Below are 18,687 nucleotides of genomic sequence, written 5' to 3'. Positions count from 1 at the left end.
AATCCTAGATCTTTCAGATGAGGGGTTATTGTTGGCTCATTTTTCAGTGAGGCCAGACTTGCGGGACAGAGTTATAGTTTCCCAGCACAGAGACCAACAATTGATGAAGATCATAGAAAGAGTACAGCAAGGTAAAGGTAGTGAGTTCGAGTTTGCCAATGATAGCGCCCTTATGCAAGGTTCTAGGATATATGTGCCCGATGTGGACAATCTCAGAAATGAAATCATGCGAGAGGCACACTATACCCTGTACAATGTCCATCCAGGTTCCACCAAGATGTACCATGATGTGAAAGATAGCTACTGGTGGAATGGCATGAAGAGAGACATAGCAGACTTTGTGTCCAAGTGCTTGACTTGTCAGAAGGTGAAGTTTGAACATTAGTTTGAACATTAGAGACCGTCAGGGAAGCTGCAAGAGCTCCCTATCCCAGAATGAAAGTGGGAAATGATTACTATGGATTTTGTGACTGGGTTGCCTCGTACCACGCGAGGATATGATTCGATATGGGTAATTGTAGACCGCCTAACCAAATCAGTTGACTCTTGCCTGTGAAGACTACACATTCTGTGGCATAGTACGCCCGACTCTACATTCTAGAAATAGTCAGATTGCATGGAGTTCCGGCTTTCATAATATCTGACAGAGGGCCCCAGTTCATTTCTCGGTTTTGGAGGAAGCTGCAGGAGGCACTTGGCACACAATTGAACTTCAGTACGGCTTTCCACCCTCAGACAGACGGAAAGTCCGAAAGGACAATCCAAACATTGGAAGACATGCTTCGCATGAGTGTTTTGGATTTTGGAGGTCAATGGGATGATCAGCTAGCTTTGGTGGAGTTTGCCTACAACAACAGTTACCATTCCAGCATAGGGATGGCACCCTATGAGGCATTATATGGAAGAAAATGTAGGTCTCCTCTGTGTTGGACAGAAATGGGAGAAGTGAAGGCGCATGATGTAGATCTAGTGCAGTACACTTCAGAGGTAGTTCCTTTAATCAGGGAACGATTGAAAACAGCTTTTAGTAGGCAGAAGAGTTATGCATACCCCAGACGGAGGGTGTGGAGTTTGCAGTAGGCCACTATGTATTCCTGAAGGTTTCTCCGATGAAGAGAGTCATGAGATTTGGAAAGAAGGGCAAGTTGGCACCTCAGTATATTAGACCTTTTGAGGTTACTGATAGAGTTGGAGCAGTTGCCTACCGGTTGGAGCTACCACCCAACCTTTCTCACGTTCATCCCGTATTTCACATCTCCATGCTCAGGAAATACATTCCAGATCCTTCTCATGTACTACAGCCAGATGTAATAGAGCTAAAAGAGAATTTGACATTTGAGAAGCAACCTGTAGCCATAGTAGACTATCAAGTGAGACAGCTAAGATCAAAACAGATCCCTATGGTTAAGGTTTTGTGGAGGAGCCAGTCAGTGGAAGAGTGCACCTGGGAGTCAGAATGGGACATGCGTAGCAAGTACCCTTATCTGTTCAATGTGTAATCCTGTACTTTATTCTGCCTTGTGTAAAATTCGAGAACGAATTTTCTGTAAGGGGGAAAGAATGTAACACCCTAAAAATTTTAAATTTTATTATTTTATGAGTATTATTGATATTTTAATTTTATTTAAATTTTAAGAAATTATTTGAGATTTTTTGGATTTTAAAAATCGAGTTCGATTTTTCGAAAATATAAATTTAGATGATTTTTAAAAATTAATTTAAAGACCACGTGGCAAAACTAAAAATATATTTAGAGTCTACGAATTTTTCTGAGTTTTCTGAAATTTTTTCGGAATTTTTGGACCTCGTTTTCGGTCACGAGGCAGAGTAAAAATTTAAAATTTTGTATCCTGAATTGAACCGGCCGAATTGAACCGGACCGAATCGGACCGGTCGAATCGGACCGGCCTTTTCTTTTTCTTCTTTCCCCTTCCCCGCGCGCGTCCGACCTCCCTCTCTTTCTCTCTCTTTTTCTCTCTCCTCCCTCCTCCCCTTGCCGCGCCGCCGCCTCCCCTGCCCTCCCAGCTCGCCGGCGCCCACCCCCAGCCGTCCCAGCCCACCAGCTGCCACCCCAAACGGACGGAAAACGGGCGCGAACGCCCCTCCCTTGCGCCCGCGACTTTTCAACTTCCCGGCCAAAATCCGGCCGATTCGGCCACCAATCGGACCGGGTCTTGTGTCTAAATTCATCTACTCGTCAAGAGCTTTCCATAGACACCAAGAACACCGAAATCCATTGAGCGGTTTGTCCAATTTTTGCCCGGGAAGGTTTAGCCCATTTTGATTTTCGGGCTAGATTTCTCGCAAACCGTGAACCCCACGAGAAAACCGAGAGTACCAGAGCGCTCCACTCGTCGAGAGCTTCGCGAGGATATAAATTTTAAAATTTTCCGATACCGTTTTTCGGTGGGTCCCACGGAACTTCGCAGTATTTTTTCAAGCATTAAATGAGCTTAGAAAATTCTGAAAAATTTATGTACTAACCCCCGTGTTGTGGGCTTCGTGTAAGTATCCTCAATTCGCGGAAATTCGACAGTTGACCGGGTGTGTGAATTTTCAGCCAGACAGACCCGCTACCGGAAAAGTCTCCAAACTGGATCGAGGTTTTGGCTACCCCCCATTGTCAGACATCTCGAGCGCGTCCCCAGAGTCGGAATCGGCAAAGGTAAACCCGAACCTTGCTTTTTCGTAATTTTCTAGTGCTTGAATAGGATTAAAAATCCATAAAATATTCGTGGCAGCTTAGAAAATTATTATTCTTTTTGCAATAGCCTAGTAATATTGCTAAGGACCGCAGGGCAAAGATTTAGAATTTTTAGAGCTTGTTTGGGTAGTTTTTGCAAAAATGATCAATTATAAGGACTAAATTGAAATTTTACATATTGTGATGGATGATTGATTTGATGGGCCTAGGAGGGGCTGTGTGATGAGATTGAGTTGTGGATATATGGGTTGTGAATATAGAAGTGTGTTTTGGACCCTTTTGCAGGTTGGGTAAGTCCTAGGTATAGGGGAGACTCTGCCAGATTTTCGGCACGACTTAGGACGTACTTGGTCTTTTCTTGATTTGTATTGAGTCATTTGTATTAAATAATTGTAATATAATTGTCAGGTGAGCCGGGACAGCCTTCTTCCTCCGCCCAGTCGCCACAGTGACCGTTGGTCTGTGAGTAAAATATTAATTTTAATTGTAATTTCACTATTATTATATGTTCAAGCATGTTCATGCATCACTTATATGTATGTATCTATGTAGATAAACTCTAGACACGTTTTATGTTGCATTTATAACTGTTAAAGTGCCATGGATGTTGTTGTGGTAATTTGGAGCAGTGTGCGTGCGTTAGTGTGCGTGTGATGTGGTGTGGACTATGGATAGGACGGGTAGACACGGCTTGAGATCTTCGCTGGGACCCGGTCCTTCGGGGTAGTCACGGCTTGAGTTCTTCGCTGGGACCCCGATTTGATTTATTAAGCGAAAGTCCGGCTTGAGTTCTTCGCTGGCACGAGGTTGGATTTAAGAGAGCTGTATAGGGGATCAGCTCCCATATATTATGATTGATATTACTGGGTGTGTGAGTGCTCCAAATTACCTTTTTGCTGTTATGATCTGAATTGTTGCTGATATTGCATTTCACTCCACAGGGTGCATTAGTTTTAGATAGTTATAGAGATTATGGTTAAAATTGATATTTAACTCTCTGAGTCGAACGCTCACTCCTGTTCAATATTTTTCCAGGCCACAGGAGGATATTTTTGAGGTTAACCTGCTTTCTCCCTCGCAGGTTATTTATTCATGCTTGTGTAATTCTATAAATTTCTAGAATTTCCGCATGTGTTAGAAATGTTTATTTGATATGGGTCTGTAAACTAAATTATTATTTTGGACCTGTAAACTTAATATTCTATGCATGTTTGATGGATTGGATGAGGGAGCTGAGCTCCCATTTATTTTTATGCTGATGAGTATGTGGAGGGTGAGCTGAGCTCTCCAATTTAGTATTTATTGTGTTTACAGGTCGGGTGAGTCAAAAACTCCCCGTTGAAAGGTCCATTTTATGGCCGGACTCTGTCCGGTTGATTTCTTGAAATTGGGCCCAAATGGGCCTTAGAGTTAGGTTAAGTGAATAGTTAGGCTTACTATGGGCCTCGGCGGCTTTAGGCTGACCCAGGTCCTAGTGCCGGTCCGGCCCATAGGTTGGGTCGTGACATAATATATCTTTTAACTATTCTATATTATATAATTTTTAACTATAAAGTGCATATATAATTTAGGATTAAGAATATTATATAATATAATAGTATAGCATACAATATATATTTTAATTATTTAATATGTAATATTTAATCATAAGATACAAATATAATTATAAATTAATAGATACAATATAATAGTACATTTATAATTCTTAATTATAAATAATTTAATATATTTATAACTAAAATTATTAGAAAATATAAAAAAATGAAATATAATATTTATGTTGTATTTAATTCATATATATATATATAATGCATCTAAAAAAATTATAGAAAAAATATGTATAAATCTGATTCTTTGTTTAGTTTTGGTTCAGTATAGTTTCGGTTTAGTTTTGATATGATTCTGATTCGTTTCTTAGTAAAGAATCATAATAAACGAACCAGAATCGAACTAAAATATCTAAATAAGTTCGGTTCGATATGGTTCCTGTCAATTTGATACAATTTTTTGGTTTGGGACCCCCAAAAACCATGCACAGTCCTACTCCCGACAGGAACTCTTAAAGTTCAAACATTGAAAATTTAGGTCAAAAAGACCTAATCTCTATTATGTGACTTACATCTATTAGGCATGCATTTAGTTAATGTCCATTTTTGTTACATATATGAAATTAAACTTTTTATTGCTCCCTCACTTCCTCTCTCGGCTTCTCCCCCTCCCCCACTTCCCCTTCTTTCTCTCTCTGATTTAATACACACACACACATATATATTAATTTTTAAAAATTATATTTTAAAGAAATTGATAATTTAAATCACAATAATTATAATAATAATAATAATAATAATAATTAAAAGAGAAATAAAAAATAAAATAATAATTAATGTAAAAAGAGTTATTTATAGAGAGTAACATGTGACAAACTCTCTAAGGAAGATCTCATAATCGTGAACTTCTTTTCTGAAGAAGCAATGACAGTATCTGGGGAATAAGTATCGGCTAACTCTATGCCAGTAGCTATAGTAATACAGATGATGCAAGCGTTATCTAAAATGATTAAGCGTAAAGTGTCTATAGGTGGCTTTTTAAGTCCGCCGAAACCTTTGTTAGAGAGTTTGTCACATATCACTCTCCATAAATAACTTTATTTTATACTAATTATTATTTAAATTTTTTATTTATCTTTTAATTATTATTATTATTATTATTATTATTATTATTGCCGCCTTAATTTTTATAATTTAAATTACTATTTTCTTTAAAATTTAATTTTTAAATGTTAAGGCTTTTGTGATTAAATGCAATATTTAAAAATTATCTATGTTGTTTTTCTTTTATTAATTCATTTATGAAAAAAGAGTGATGTTGTTATCTGATACTTTCTTTGAAGCTTTATTGTTGTCCCAAAATAATTAAAGAGGGGGGAGGGTGGTGGGGGTGAATCTACACGGAGTCAACAATTATCATATGTCACCCTTTATAAATAACTCTATTTTATGTTAATTATTATTTATTTTTCTTTTAGTTATCATTATTATTTATCGTATTACTTTAATTTTTATGATTTAAATTATTATTTATTTTAAAATTTGATTTTTTAAAATTAGGGCCTTTGTGATTAAATGTAATGTAATGTAATATATATATAAAGCAAGCATATTTTCCCTTGATACTGTCATATAAAATTTCAGATGAATCACAATTATGTCAAGTGACAGATTTTAATTAAATTTATGGATGACAATTATTTCAGTGTTGCTTAAATAATTATAATATATAATTATTATTTAATTTTATTAATAGCAATTATTTCAGTATTTCCTAAATGGTTATAATATATAATTATTATTTAATTTAATTTTCTAAATACAATTTAAATTTTACTCTTAATTAATTTAATAACATCATAGTAACTTTGGGTATTTTACTAAATAAATAAAATATTATAAGTACAGTAAAAAAAATTACTTTCCAGATATAATGTTTTCTTACTCAAATAATTATCAAAATTTCAAAATGCACAATTTTTTTATTCAAACTTTCTAAAAAAATAACAATAACAATCATGTACTTTAATTACTCAATTAAAATCCAAATATCACCTCTAAATTAATTTTGATTTTTTAACTTTTAATAATGGTAAATTATTTCTGTATTTTCTAAACTTTATAATACATAATTATTATTTAATTTAATGTTTTAAATACAATCCAAATTTCACTCTTAATTAATGTAATCTTTTAAATCTAAATAATAAAAAAGCATTAATTGTGTTGAAAATCAAAATTTTGACAATTTAAAAGATTTAATTGTCTTTAATTTAGATAGTTAACTGTCTACTAATTTCAATATTAAATTTGGTTAACTAATTTTAAATATCTTTAAAAGAAAAGAGAGAAGTGTTAATAATAAAACTTTATGCATTTCATAAATGGTTATAATATATAATTACTTAATTAATTTAACTTTTCAAATTCAAATAATCTTACTATTTATTTATGAAAATTACATATTTAAATCTTTGTGAGAAATTAATGATTGAATTTTTTTAAAAATGTCTAATTATTAAAGATAAGATTTTATTTATAAATAAAATCTTATAAATAAAGTAAAAATCACTTTGTAAATGTAATGTCTCCTTATCAAAATAATTATTAAAATTTCAAAACGTACAATTTTTTAATCTAAACTTTCTTAAAAATAACAATTATTTTATTAATTAAAGGTTAATTATTAAAAAATATAAATTTTCATCAAAATTCGGTCAATCTCTTAAAAATTATGTTTTGAAAATTTATATGTTATAATTATAATGACTAAAAATTTAAATGTTTACTTTTATTTTCAATTTTAATTGATTGATCTTTTAATTTTATTGATTTTATACTAATTTAAAAAATTGATACAATTATAATTATAACTAGCCAATTAAAATTATAAATATATAATCCTCTTCTTGAATCACATGGCAATAGTAACAGTTATTAATTGGAAATTGTAACTACTTCCTTTTTATTTTTTTAATTTGAAATTAATTATTGACCAATTCAAAAAACTGAAAATTAAATCCTTGACAATTTAAAAAAGTTATTTTTTTTTAATTTGGATAGTTAATTATCCACTAATTTTTAAATTTAAAAAAAATATCAACTTACTTTTTTTTTTATTTTTTAAACGGTTATAATATATAATTATTATTTAATTTAATTTTATAAATATTTTATATATTAAAATTATTATTAATCACGTGCAAAGCTTGAGTATGTACCTAGTTATTATATATATAAAATAAAAAGGTATTTACAAGAATCTAACATGTGATATTTTTTTATAACATTGCCATGTAGCTAACACGTAGTATTCTTTTTCATAGTATTATCATATGATATTCTCTATTATATGTAACTTATAAATTATTTAATAGTTATTCTATTAATATTATAATAAGTAGCCATTATTATAAGATGACTTATAATATATTAACATATATTAATTATATATATTTATATCTATATTACGTATAGATATATTTTAATTATTTATGTTATGAAATCCTTATTAAAAATGTTAAGAGATGAAAATAATAAAAATAAAATTCGAAATAATTAATAAAAAATTTAAAATATTTCATTATTTTTATATATTAAAATGAAAAAAATATGTATAAATTAAAAAATATTTCCAAGAGTTTGACACGTGATGTTCTATTTTTCACGTAACTTATATGTAATATTTTCATTTATAGTATTGTCATGTAGCATTAAGTTATAATTTGTTTAATAGTTATCATATTAATATTATAATAAATAACTATTATTATGAGGTAACTTACAATATATTAATATATATTAATTACATATATCCATATCTATATTATATTTAAATATATTTTATTTATTCCTATTATGAAATATTTATTAAAAATTTTAAGAGATAAAAGTAATAAAAATAAAATTTAAAATAATTGACAAAAAATTTAAAATATTATATTATTTTTATATATTAAAATAAACATTATTGATAACTATGTGCATTAGTATGAACATTTTCTTAGTGCTATCAATAGAAGATATATGATTGAAAATATAAATATTATGTATTGTTATTGCCATTCATCATATCTAGTGCTAAATTTTAATGCTTTTCAACTTTGCCCCATACTGAATGCAAAAGAAAAGTTTCAAGCACTGCAAGACTCAGTGGCACAACGTATGTTGGACTTGCATTTAACAGAGCACATACAACATTAAGTAAAGACTTGTAAAAATGAATTTTCGATTTATAATACTTCAATTGATCAATTAAATTGATAATAACTTACTTGACTCTAACAGTAATTGTCATATTTTTAAAAGAATAAACTAAATTTAAAAGAGTTTATTTAACTTTAAGAGTAATTATCAGGAGTTCAAAAAAATCAACTAGATTGGCAAAAATCTATTTGACTCTAGAGTAATTATCAAGGGCATTGTTTTTTTTATTTTTTTTTTATTACAAAACAAATATTTATAAAGGTCATAACTCCAGCCAGTAATTTTTATTTTTTTTAAATTGCAGAACTTTCCGGTTGAAGAGTAAATGCGGGTTTTTATTTATTTATTTATTTATTTTTATTTATTTACTGCAACAACTTACAAGCTTACAAAAACAACAAAAAGAATCGTAGGAGTTTGGGGCAAAAACAACAGACAATTATTCCTATAACGTGCTACCTAAAATCAAAATTCAAATTAAAAAAGTGATTTTAATGAAAAAACAAACAATCTAAAGCTCATGAAGCTGTTCTCTCCACTGCATCTCAATTTGAATCTGACCATTCTTGGAGCCTATAAGATGGTACTTCTCATTGATCCTTCTGTTGCTAACCACATCCGCAAGACTGATGTCCACATAACCCAGAGATTCCTGATCAAACAACAAGGAAATATGAAAAATTTTTGTTTGACTAAAGCCACCGTAAATGCTATAATTCATCTAAATGCGGCACATAATTAACCAAAAACTACAACAAATCCAAGAAATGGAGCTTCTGCTCATAAACAACCTTTAGTTTTCATTCAACCATATGTCATGATAGAGAAAGCAACTCCAGTGGAAAACTTCCAGACAACACTACAGCCTAAAAAACCAACATTCCTTTCTTTCATGAAATATATTTCTATAATCAAGGAATGTGCAAAGTTCCATGATCTTCTAAGACAGCATGGCACAACGAATTAAAGTTTAATCAAGCCATGCCAAAGTTCAAAATGATCTGCTAGATTTCTGTGTTCTTAGTACTTTGAGCCTGATGAGAAAAATTAAATTCCATAGAAATTGAACAGAATTCTTTTCTTTTTCAGGTTCAATGCATAAAATAGAAATGGTGCTGCATCAGCATATTATAATCACAACTGAAGTGGAAATAATTACACTTTCAGTAGCATTCTCTCCCAATACTTTGAATAAAGATATAAGTAAATTATGCAACTCATACCTTAGGATGCAACAAGCCCATCCTCGATGTAGTGCTAACAACTTCTACACGTAGCTTATCGTTAGTGGGAGGCTCATCCAACATGAACTGGAACTCCTCCTCCCATCTAGGATCTCGGTTCTTCTTTAAATGCTGTTCCAATAGAAGACAGAATTATCAACCATAGATATCCTATTGCATTGCATTGCACAGACCAGTTTCATTAATTCCTTAAATCCTATCACTTCAACGGCAGACATAATCAACCATACGAAAATAAATAAATAAAATGAAATGAACTTAAAATGAATCTATTTAATGCTATCCAAAAAATCATTAATTCCTTTAGAAAGCAACAGCCACCATTTATTTCACAGCACATGCCATGTCAATTGCTAAATTGAGGTAATTACCACAAAGCATATAGAGGCCAAACTAAAAGCAAAGTTTCAGAGTATCATTTCAATACAGTTCACCGAAAAATTTCAAGTCACAATGTATCACGTGGAATTCAAACAAAAAAGAACACAACATATATTCACATAAATACCTGTAAATAACACTAAGACACAATTATAATGCTAATGCCAGTAATGTATTTACAAATAATATACCTTAGTTTTCCTCTCCTCCCCTCTAAAAATAAGCCGTACATGTGGATTAGTATGATACTTTCCTTCAACATCCTGAGCCTCATGAACAATCACTACTAGCAGACCTCCACCAGCAGGGATTGCATCTGGAGCCTTCTGCACTGTACTTGACTCTTCAAAACCACTGGGCAAATCCTCCTCTTTGAATGGTACATATGTCAATTCCACCTCTAGCCGCCCACATGACTTTTCATTTTGAGGATCATTCAAATCCATATTTTTAAGGAGGTCAAGAGTCATAACTTTTGGATCCTCTGGTGGAAGTTCTTTTAGAGGAACCACATTCATACCCATCTTATCATGTTTGCCAACCTAAGAAAATGGAATAAACAATTTGAGATGAACAAATACGTAGCAGAAGATGATGACTTCCAGTAAGCACATGGAAATCTTATACCTGCTCCCAATCATAAACATGAAACTCTACTGCCTGGGTCTCTGGATCTTCAACAGCCAAATCGAATTCCTCATTCCATTCAGGGTTCAAGTTCTTGTGTTTTACAGTTGTCTTCTTTGATGGAAGGTTATCCTCAGTCAACTTTATTTTGACATAAGGATCTGATGCACCCATCAGATCTTTTTTCTTCAGCTCCATTGCCCTCAGAACTTTCACACAAAGAATTCCCACAGGCTTCTTCAAGGCTCTGCATTTTCCAATTAATTTAGAAAACAAAAAACATGCAAATGTCAAGGGGAAAAAATTGTCATAATCTAGAACTAGTTTTAAATTGTCACAGCTCATATAAGTTTTCAGAACAGTTGAGAAACATACTTTGTAGAATCCATGATCGGTACTTCTAGGGTTTTAGGCCATAGGTACATGTTGGCAACCTGATCTTTAATAATCTCCTGCAAGGAAAGAAAAATATCTCACTGTTAAAATCACAAACCTCAAAAACCAATATTGGCTACCAAATCTTTCAAATCCTAAAATGCCATGACAAGACAGTTGCACACCAATTTTATTATTTTAGCAAATAAATCTATTAAAGAGAGACATGCATAGTATCTTCCAGAGAGCGATGTGATCAGAACTTCTTTAAGCTCAATTGCTTTTGTCCCTCATCGGGCAACTACAAAGTTTATGAACTTGCTCAAAACACATGGCATCCACCATCTGACCTTAAATCATTTGTAATTATGCAAATGAAAATGGTGTCACACAATACATGTTTTAACATGCAAGTTTAATATCCGGTAAGAATCATTAAATTAATGACAAATGCTTTTACATTAAAATTTCCCCCATGCCCATTTTGACAACAACTTGAGACAAATGTGTTCTATTCCTCTGACTCTGATAAGCAAGCCAAGTTAATTACTCAACTCAACTCAACTCAACTAAGCCTTTATCCCAAAAATTTGAGGTCGGCTATATGGATTCGCTTTCTCCACTCTAAATAATTTTGGGTTAAATACTCAGAAATGTATAATATTTCTAGGTCATGTTGTACTACTCTCCTCCAAGTCAATTTAGATCTACCTCTTTTTTTCTTTCTATCCTCTAACCTAATGTGCTCTACTTGTCTAACTGGAGCCTCCGTATGTCTACGCTTCACATGACCAAACCGCCTCAATCTCCCTTTTCTCAACTTATCCTCAATTGGTACCACTCCTACCTTTTCTCTAATACCCTCATTATGAACTTTATCTAGTCTAGTATGGCCACTCATGCACCTTAACATTCTCATCTCTGCAACTCTTATCTTAGACGCATACAACTCTTTCAGTGCCCAACACTCGCTACCATATAACATAGCCGGTCATATGCCTGTTCGGTAAAATTTTCCTTTTAACTTATTAGGAATCTTGCGATCACATAAAACTCCCGTGGCACGTCTCTACTTCAACCATCCGGCTTTAATCCTATGACTAACATCCTCCTCACATCCCCCATCTACTTGAAGGATTGAGCCGAGATATTTAAAGTGATTACTTTGGGACAGTACCACTCCATCCAAACTAACTCTTTCCCTATCACCAGTTTAGCCTTCACTGAACTTGCAATGCATGTATTCTGTCTTCGTTCTACTTAACTTAAAACCCTTTGACTCTAGAGTACTTCTCCAAAACTCTAGCTTTCTATTGACTCTTTCTCGCATCTTATCTATCAGAACAAGTTAATCACTCAATTAAAAAAAAATAAAAAGAGAGGAAAAAAAAAGTTGCATCCTTAGAGCTTCAAAAACTTTTCAGTTGAAAATTATTAGCACCAGATGCTGAGATGAGATACCAAACCAATAGTATGTAAATTTCTCAATAATGCTTGCCACCAGGTAGACAGCATATCCAAATGATCAGCAGCCAAATCCAGCCTTAAGCGGCAACATAATTGATTAAAAAAAAAAAAAAAACCTTAATCTGCCAACTAGCTGAATGGCAAAAAGCAATAAAAAAAGGGTATATATTCAGAAAGAAATATAAAAGATACTGTACCTGGACGACTCTGTAGAGGCCAGGTATTGACATGAGATCAGCTCCCACAAGCTTTAGCCCAAAGTCAACATGTGGCTGCAAAAACAAAGACAAGTAAATCAAAAGGAAAGGGTTTATATTAAAAGCATCAGATACATACTCCATGTTATTGTATAAGAACCAAAATCAAACAGTTCTAAGCTAGAATATTAATCATAAGATAACATCCTGCAAATTCAATAAAATAATTAGGAACCAAAAGAAAATGAGTATAAAGTAGCAATGATTATTGACACACTAATATATTAAATAAGGTATGTGCAGAAGCAACAGGCCCCAACCCCAAGTTCAAATAACTCGGAGACATATTTGGCATGCAAACTTGGCACAACCAGTTTTTGTTAATGACCTCATCACCCCTAGTCTATCATAAATATTTTAAAGCAAGTCCCAAAGCAAACTTCTAAAGGTCTTACACCCATTAGAGAAACTTATCAAGAGTACAGTAATTATCTAAGATGATCACTGGTGCAAAGGATGAGAGAATTTCACATGGGAATTGGATTAATTAGTTTCTGAAGGATTCAGCAGTACAGACACAGTAGGTATAATTTTGTCAGTTCTGAGTACTAGTTTTATGTGTCTTAAAGAGTTATTTCTTTTTTTTTTTAGTCATATTAATAATCCTAGTCAACATAGGAGTCAAGTAAAGGAGGATTCTTTGCTTAGAATCTCCAAATGGAACAGGAGTCAAAGTAATGGTTTAGGATTATTTCTGGTCTATAAATACCCATGCTTGTAGAGCGTACTATTCAATTTTCAGTCCACAAATTCCAGCAACTTGTGCCTTTTGTTTCTGAGTTGTGTGATGTGATTCTAAACCTAGAAAGTGATACTTTCTTGATAGGAGTGAGTCCTAGATCCTGCTAGTGCTAGGCTAGTAGTTTTGATTGCTTAATAGTTGATATTGAAACACTGAATATTCATGTGGTAAGAAATGATTAATATTGCAACACGGCACAAAGCAAACATATTCAGGCCTTACTTTCCTTCAAATATGCCCATGCCCGTCAAAAGAATTTTTCGGCATACACATATGCCGCACAAGTGGCACATGTTGTGCCTGACAAGGATAAGTCCAAGTATCGATGTTGCAGAAGTTCTAGTAAATATTTTTATTTTGCTAAACTATCAGGGTAAAAGGACAAACAGAATCACCAACCTTCTCCATAAGAGACACATAGATTTTGGCAAAACAAGGAAAACTAGGAACCAAGGGCTTCAAAGTTATACGTGGTAAAGCAAACACTTGCAAATCCACCACCTGAAATTATTCAAACAGCACATAATAAGAAAACCAGATTTCTCAAAAATAGGTTAACAGAATCATATTTTCCTTCCAGAGTAAGAGAAGAAGCCACTAACCTGAGCAGTTGCTTTCAACCCAAATGCTTTAACAGCAACAGTGACATTAGGATTTCCAGCCCATTTTAAGCATGGTTCCATTATCAGCTCCTTCTCATCAGTGACATAAACTTTCATTCCTGATAAGAACAACTTGTGGAAAAGATGAATAGAACATTGAAATGAAAACATTGTTTATATGTGATAAATGACATAACTGTATCCAGGGATAATAGGCTGGCAAGTGAATTCTTCTGGATAATCACTGCATTATCTCCAAGGCTCACTTAACCCTTTACACTATGCATGGAAATAATGAGGGGAACAGGAGAAGTGATTTGGGAATTAAAAATTAGATAAGAAGGGGAAGGGAAGTGAAATTGTATATATTTAGTGTGAGATGGCCACAGAGGTGAAGATAATAGCGCAGACAAAATAAACCCATATCATTTAAATTAATTTCTAATTGCCTAATAAAAAATAAGGGTAAAAAGGTCAAACAAATAAAAGTTGTTCCCCTGTCCAAAGGTGAAATTGTTTATACCCTAATTGGGTAAAATGAAACAAATTTCAACTAGTAGGAGGGAAATGAAGAGGAATGGTTACGCGTCTTTCCTTTTCCTCTCCAAGAAAAAATTGAAAGCCAAACAAGATGATGAGGGAAATTCCCTCCTTTCATACTCTTAAACTTCTAGCCATGCATAGCATTAAGTTATAAATGATCATAACACATTGCGATTACAATGTAACTTCTGATGTAAAATGTGAAAGCACAGTTATGTGCCTTTAAAGTTAACACTACTAACTATGAAATGTCTCCCCACAGGGCTTAAGATGCCATTTTAAACAACAATTTTCATTTCTCTGTACATTGATACAATAAAAGAAACAAAATTAAAAAGGATATGTCAGCTCTACTGACCTGAGAAAGTTGGTGGTAGGGATCCTAGCGTAAGTGTTTCAAATTCAACTGAATCAATTTTATATTTGGGAATCTGCTTAGCGATTATGGGGGCTGCAATATTCCTTGCAATCTTGCAAATGGCCTTTGTAATTAAAAAAAAAAAAGGTAAAAGTTAAAAATAGTCAACGCAGACAGATGAGAAGAAGCAACTACTAATAAAAAAATAAATAAAAATAATAAAAAAGGAATTTGAAAATAAACGAAGTTCAAACCTTGTCCAGATAAGGCCACATATACCCAAGAAACTTGTTCAGCCAGTCAATCTGCAGAAAACCGAAGGCAACATTAATACAGTTGCCCAAACAAAATTCAGCATGTGGTTGTGAAATTTCATAGCATAGTATGAAGGCCAGAGATGTTAATTACTCACACGATCATAATCTGGATTTTTCACCCACAGGGGTATCTCTGGAAGCATTCGTTGCAAAGTTTCTGAGTCTTGCTCATCTATTGGGCGAATCTCAGGATCCTAAACAAGAAAACAGTCAACCATATAAGATTCTAACAAGCTTACATCTACATATAAAAAATTTCTGAATTCTAGTTTGTCAGTTTTTAAATGAAGCCCAGCGTAACTGTACCAAGTAATTTTCGGCGCGTATAATATAAAATCAAAATGACTTTCAAACCCTTAGATTAAAGATTAAAGAAAATTTCAGATTTCAGAAAAAATATAAAAAAATAATTTTTAATTCAAAATAAATAAAAAAATTATTTATGTCTTTCATAATTAAATAAAATAAATCATTATAAAATATAATTAAAAAACTTATTTTACTTTAAAATTTTTAATATATATTATTATTTTTCTATAATAATATGATAAATTTTTTTTTATCATAGAAAATAAAATTTTTAAATAATAATTTAATTTTAATTAATTAAATTATAATATAATTTTAATTATAAAAAAATAATTGTTTTCATTGAGAAAAAAATTGGAAAATAAAACTTTATTATGAAGGAAAATAATAGAAAATAGTGGAAAGTCCGTTCTCAAAAGAGGAAGCATAGGCAATTATTAAATCCGCCTGGAGCATTGCTCCTCCATTCGCATAAATGTGTAATTGACATGATTACCAGAATTCACATAGGGCATCACTTTCAAAAACCAACCACAATTATTAAAGAAACAACATTTACGCGCCTATGCACCGTTACTCTTCTATAGTTGTATCTAACAATTTGAATCCATTGCATTTCTAAGCAACCAAACAGAAAATGAGGAACAAAAGCAATCCATAGAAACAAAAAAGAAGAATGAACATCAGAGCAATTGAATGTAAGAAACATAGAGATCGAAAGTTTTGCCTCAACGTCGCAGGGATAGAAATATATGAACAGATAGTATCCAATCACAAGACCTATGGCAACGCCAGCTCCAAATCCAAAGAAACCGAAAATCGTACTGAAAAACCCCATCTCTCAATCCTCACTTTTTCCCGGCAACCAAACAAATCACGAATTCCCAAATCCTTTTCCTCTCTTGCTAAATCAGAGAACGTAGAAGAAAATTCATTTCCAAATCTCCTCGATTTATGAGATGACGCACTAAAACGACTGAGGAGTCCTTCCTCGACCTTTAGTCGTTATCACGTTGCCCATAAGACGCAAAGTAGAAGAATTTAGGAAGACAAATGGACAAACTGAAAACGAAACGTTCATACAGTGAGCTTGTGTGCGTATTTTTACCATTTAATCATCCAAACACGATATCCTTCCCGTTTCTCTTTTTCAGGCACACCGGCACTGGGCCCATCGATGCTGTGCAGCGAGAAAACAAATTAAGGAGTGAAACATAACAAGGCAAAATATAATTCTTGCTTTAAATAAAAAAATTATTTTTCATTCTTTTTCTTACCTTAATCACCAAGGAAAATAATTGTATCATTATTTTTAGATGTTATTTTAACGAGGAAAATAATAAAATAATTTTTTCAAAAAATAATATTTTATTGATGAAAATAATATTTGATTATTGAAAATTAATAAATATTTTTTTGTTATTTTTTTACTTTATATTGTTATAGAAATAAAATTGCATTAAAATGATAAAAATGATGAGGGATGAAATAGGAAATCAGGAGAAGTAAAACAAAAAATAAAAAAAATTCTTAGTGTAAATTATGATAAAGTGCTTGTGATTTTACAAAACTTACAAATTAATTCCTTGTGTGAGTTTGATAACGATTTGATTTTTAAATTCTATTTTCGTTAACAATTTGATCTTCACATCTTACCAAACTTAAGGATTAAATCTTTAACGAAAATAAAATATAGTGTTCAAATCGTTATCAAACGTACACCAAGAATTAATATTGAGTTTTGTTAAAACTCAAGAACTTTAAATGTAATTTACCATTTTCTTATTATACTACTGGGAACATATGTTTTTCATTAGAGAGAAAAAAAGGGTTTTAGATAGAAGGTAAAGTCTCTCTCATTTTTCTCCTTTTTTCTATCATTTTCTCCTTTTGATCTATTTTTGGGTGGATACCACTGGTTGTTTTTACCAGTGGCATCCTCACCCTTTTTTTAAGTTGGTTTATTTATTTATTTTTTTAATAACTCACATATCATTATCCGTTTAGAATAGATTTTAGGTATATTTTTTCAAATTTATCATCTTTAATAATGTTGAGTGAATAAATTTGTCATTGTTGATAAATCTTTAATTTTTATGGTGTTTTCTTTACTTTAATGAAATTATTATGTGTTTTTATTATTAAAATATTTTATTTTTTGAGAAAGAGTACTATGCAAGCAAGATGTTGATTTTTCGTTCAATAGGAAATATAAATTTGAAGATTATATGATGGACTCGTAAAAAGACCATTGAGTTGAAAAGTAGAGCATGTAGCCTGCCTATTGGCTAATTTTTTTTTTATTAGTGATTAGTTTTATTTATATAAAAATATAATATATTGATTTGTATTCTTTTTTTGTACTCTTTCTAATTAATGAAATATATTTTCTATTTTTATTAGAAAAACATATGTCTTTTATTTTAATTTTGATAAATTTTAATTAAAATGGTCAATTTGATAAATTAATACAAATCTTTTTATTCAAAAGTAAAATTATTAAAATTAAAAAGATGAAATATAATTACAAAAATTTAAATAAATTTGATTTTCTAACCTATATATGATGGTTGGGATGCAATAAGAAATTAGAAATTAAAAAGAAAGTAAAATAAAATTATTTTTTTATTATTAAATTATAATATATAATTTTTAATTCCTTATAGTTTACATTCGTGATTCTAAATAAAATCTTATTTATAGAATATTTTTAATTTAATTTTGCAAAAATTCTATTAATATAAATTTCTTAACATATATAAGTTTCTACTTTAATTTCTATACATTTCGATCTTGCTTTATAAAAATGGCAAGGCTATATATTGTAGAAAACTTTGGCTTATAGGAACCAAGTAGTGCTTGCTTTATATATAACATCTAGCCTACGTAGGATGCATCTAATATAAACTTAAGTTCATATAAAAACAAGTTTAATTATTATTAGATTAAATATTTATATTAAATATATGCAGAATTAATTAAATTATATATATGAAGTGCACGTATTT

General features: G+C 31.5%; 1 protein-coding gene across 2 annotated transcripts; it reads right to left on the bottom strand.

Moving 5' to 3' along the window:
* Nucleotides 1–8,771: 8,771 nt before the first annotated feature.
* Nucleotides 8,772–16,832, bottom strand: LOC110649018 (synaptotagmin-1). 2 transcript variants are annotated; one of them, XM_021803419.2, is made up of 12 exons: nt 16,788–16,832; nt 15,466–15,564; nt 15,308–15,358; nt 15,054–15,177; nt 14,153–14,271; nt 13,950–14,051; nt 12,749–12,823; nt 11,085–11,161; nt 10,710–10,956; nt 10,274–10,624; nt 9,681–9,812; nt 8,772–9,109 (listed from the first exon to the last, which is right to left on the bottom strand). In XM_021803419.2, the coding sequence occupies exons 1-12, from the start codon at nt 16,788–16,790 to the stop codon at nt 8,969–8,971; spliced, it is 1,521 nt and encodes a 506-aa protein (XP_021659111.2). In that variant the 5' UTR covers nt 16,791–16,832; the 3' UTR covers nt 8,772–8,968. The 2 variants fall into 2 exon arrangements, with proteins under 2 accessions (XP_021659111.2, XP_021659106.2); XM_021803414.2 differs by lacking the exon at nt 16,788–16,832 and adding an exon at nt 16,407–16,739.
* Nucleotides 16,833–18,687: the final 1,855 nt, after the last annotated feature.

This window comes from Hevea brasiliensis, chromosome 1 (assembly GCF_030052815.1).
Source record: "Hevea brasiliensis isolate MT/VB/25A 57/8 chromosome 1, ASM3005281v1, whole genome shotgun sequence".
Lineage (NCBI taxonomy): Eukaryota > Viridiplantae > Streptophyta > Magnoliopsida > Malpighiales > Euphorbiaceae > Hevea > Hevea brasiliensis.
This window is presented reverse-complemented; position numbering and strand designations above follow the sequence as displayed.

Bases quoted from the DNA above. Each gene is read 5' to 3' on its own strand.
- LOC110649018 (XM_021803414.2), bottom strand. From the start codon at position 16,517: ATGGGGTTTTTCAGTACGATTTTCGGTTTCTTTGGATTTGGAGCTGGC. The intron at 15,359-15,465 runs GTGAGTAATTAA...GGTTTTCTGCAG, and splicing joins AAAATCCAGATTATGATCGT to ATTGACTGGCTGAACAAGTT. The intron at 11,162-12,748 runs GTACAGTATCTT...CTTTCCTTGCAG, and splicing joins GCCTCTACAGAGTCGTCCAG to GAGATTATTAAAGATCAGGT.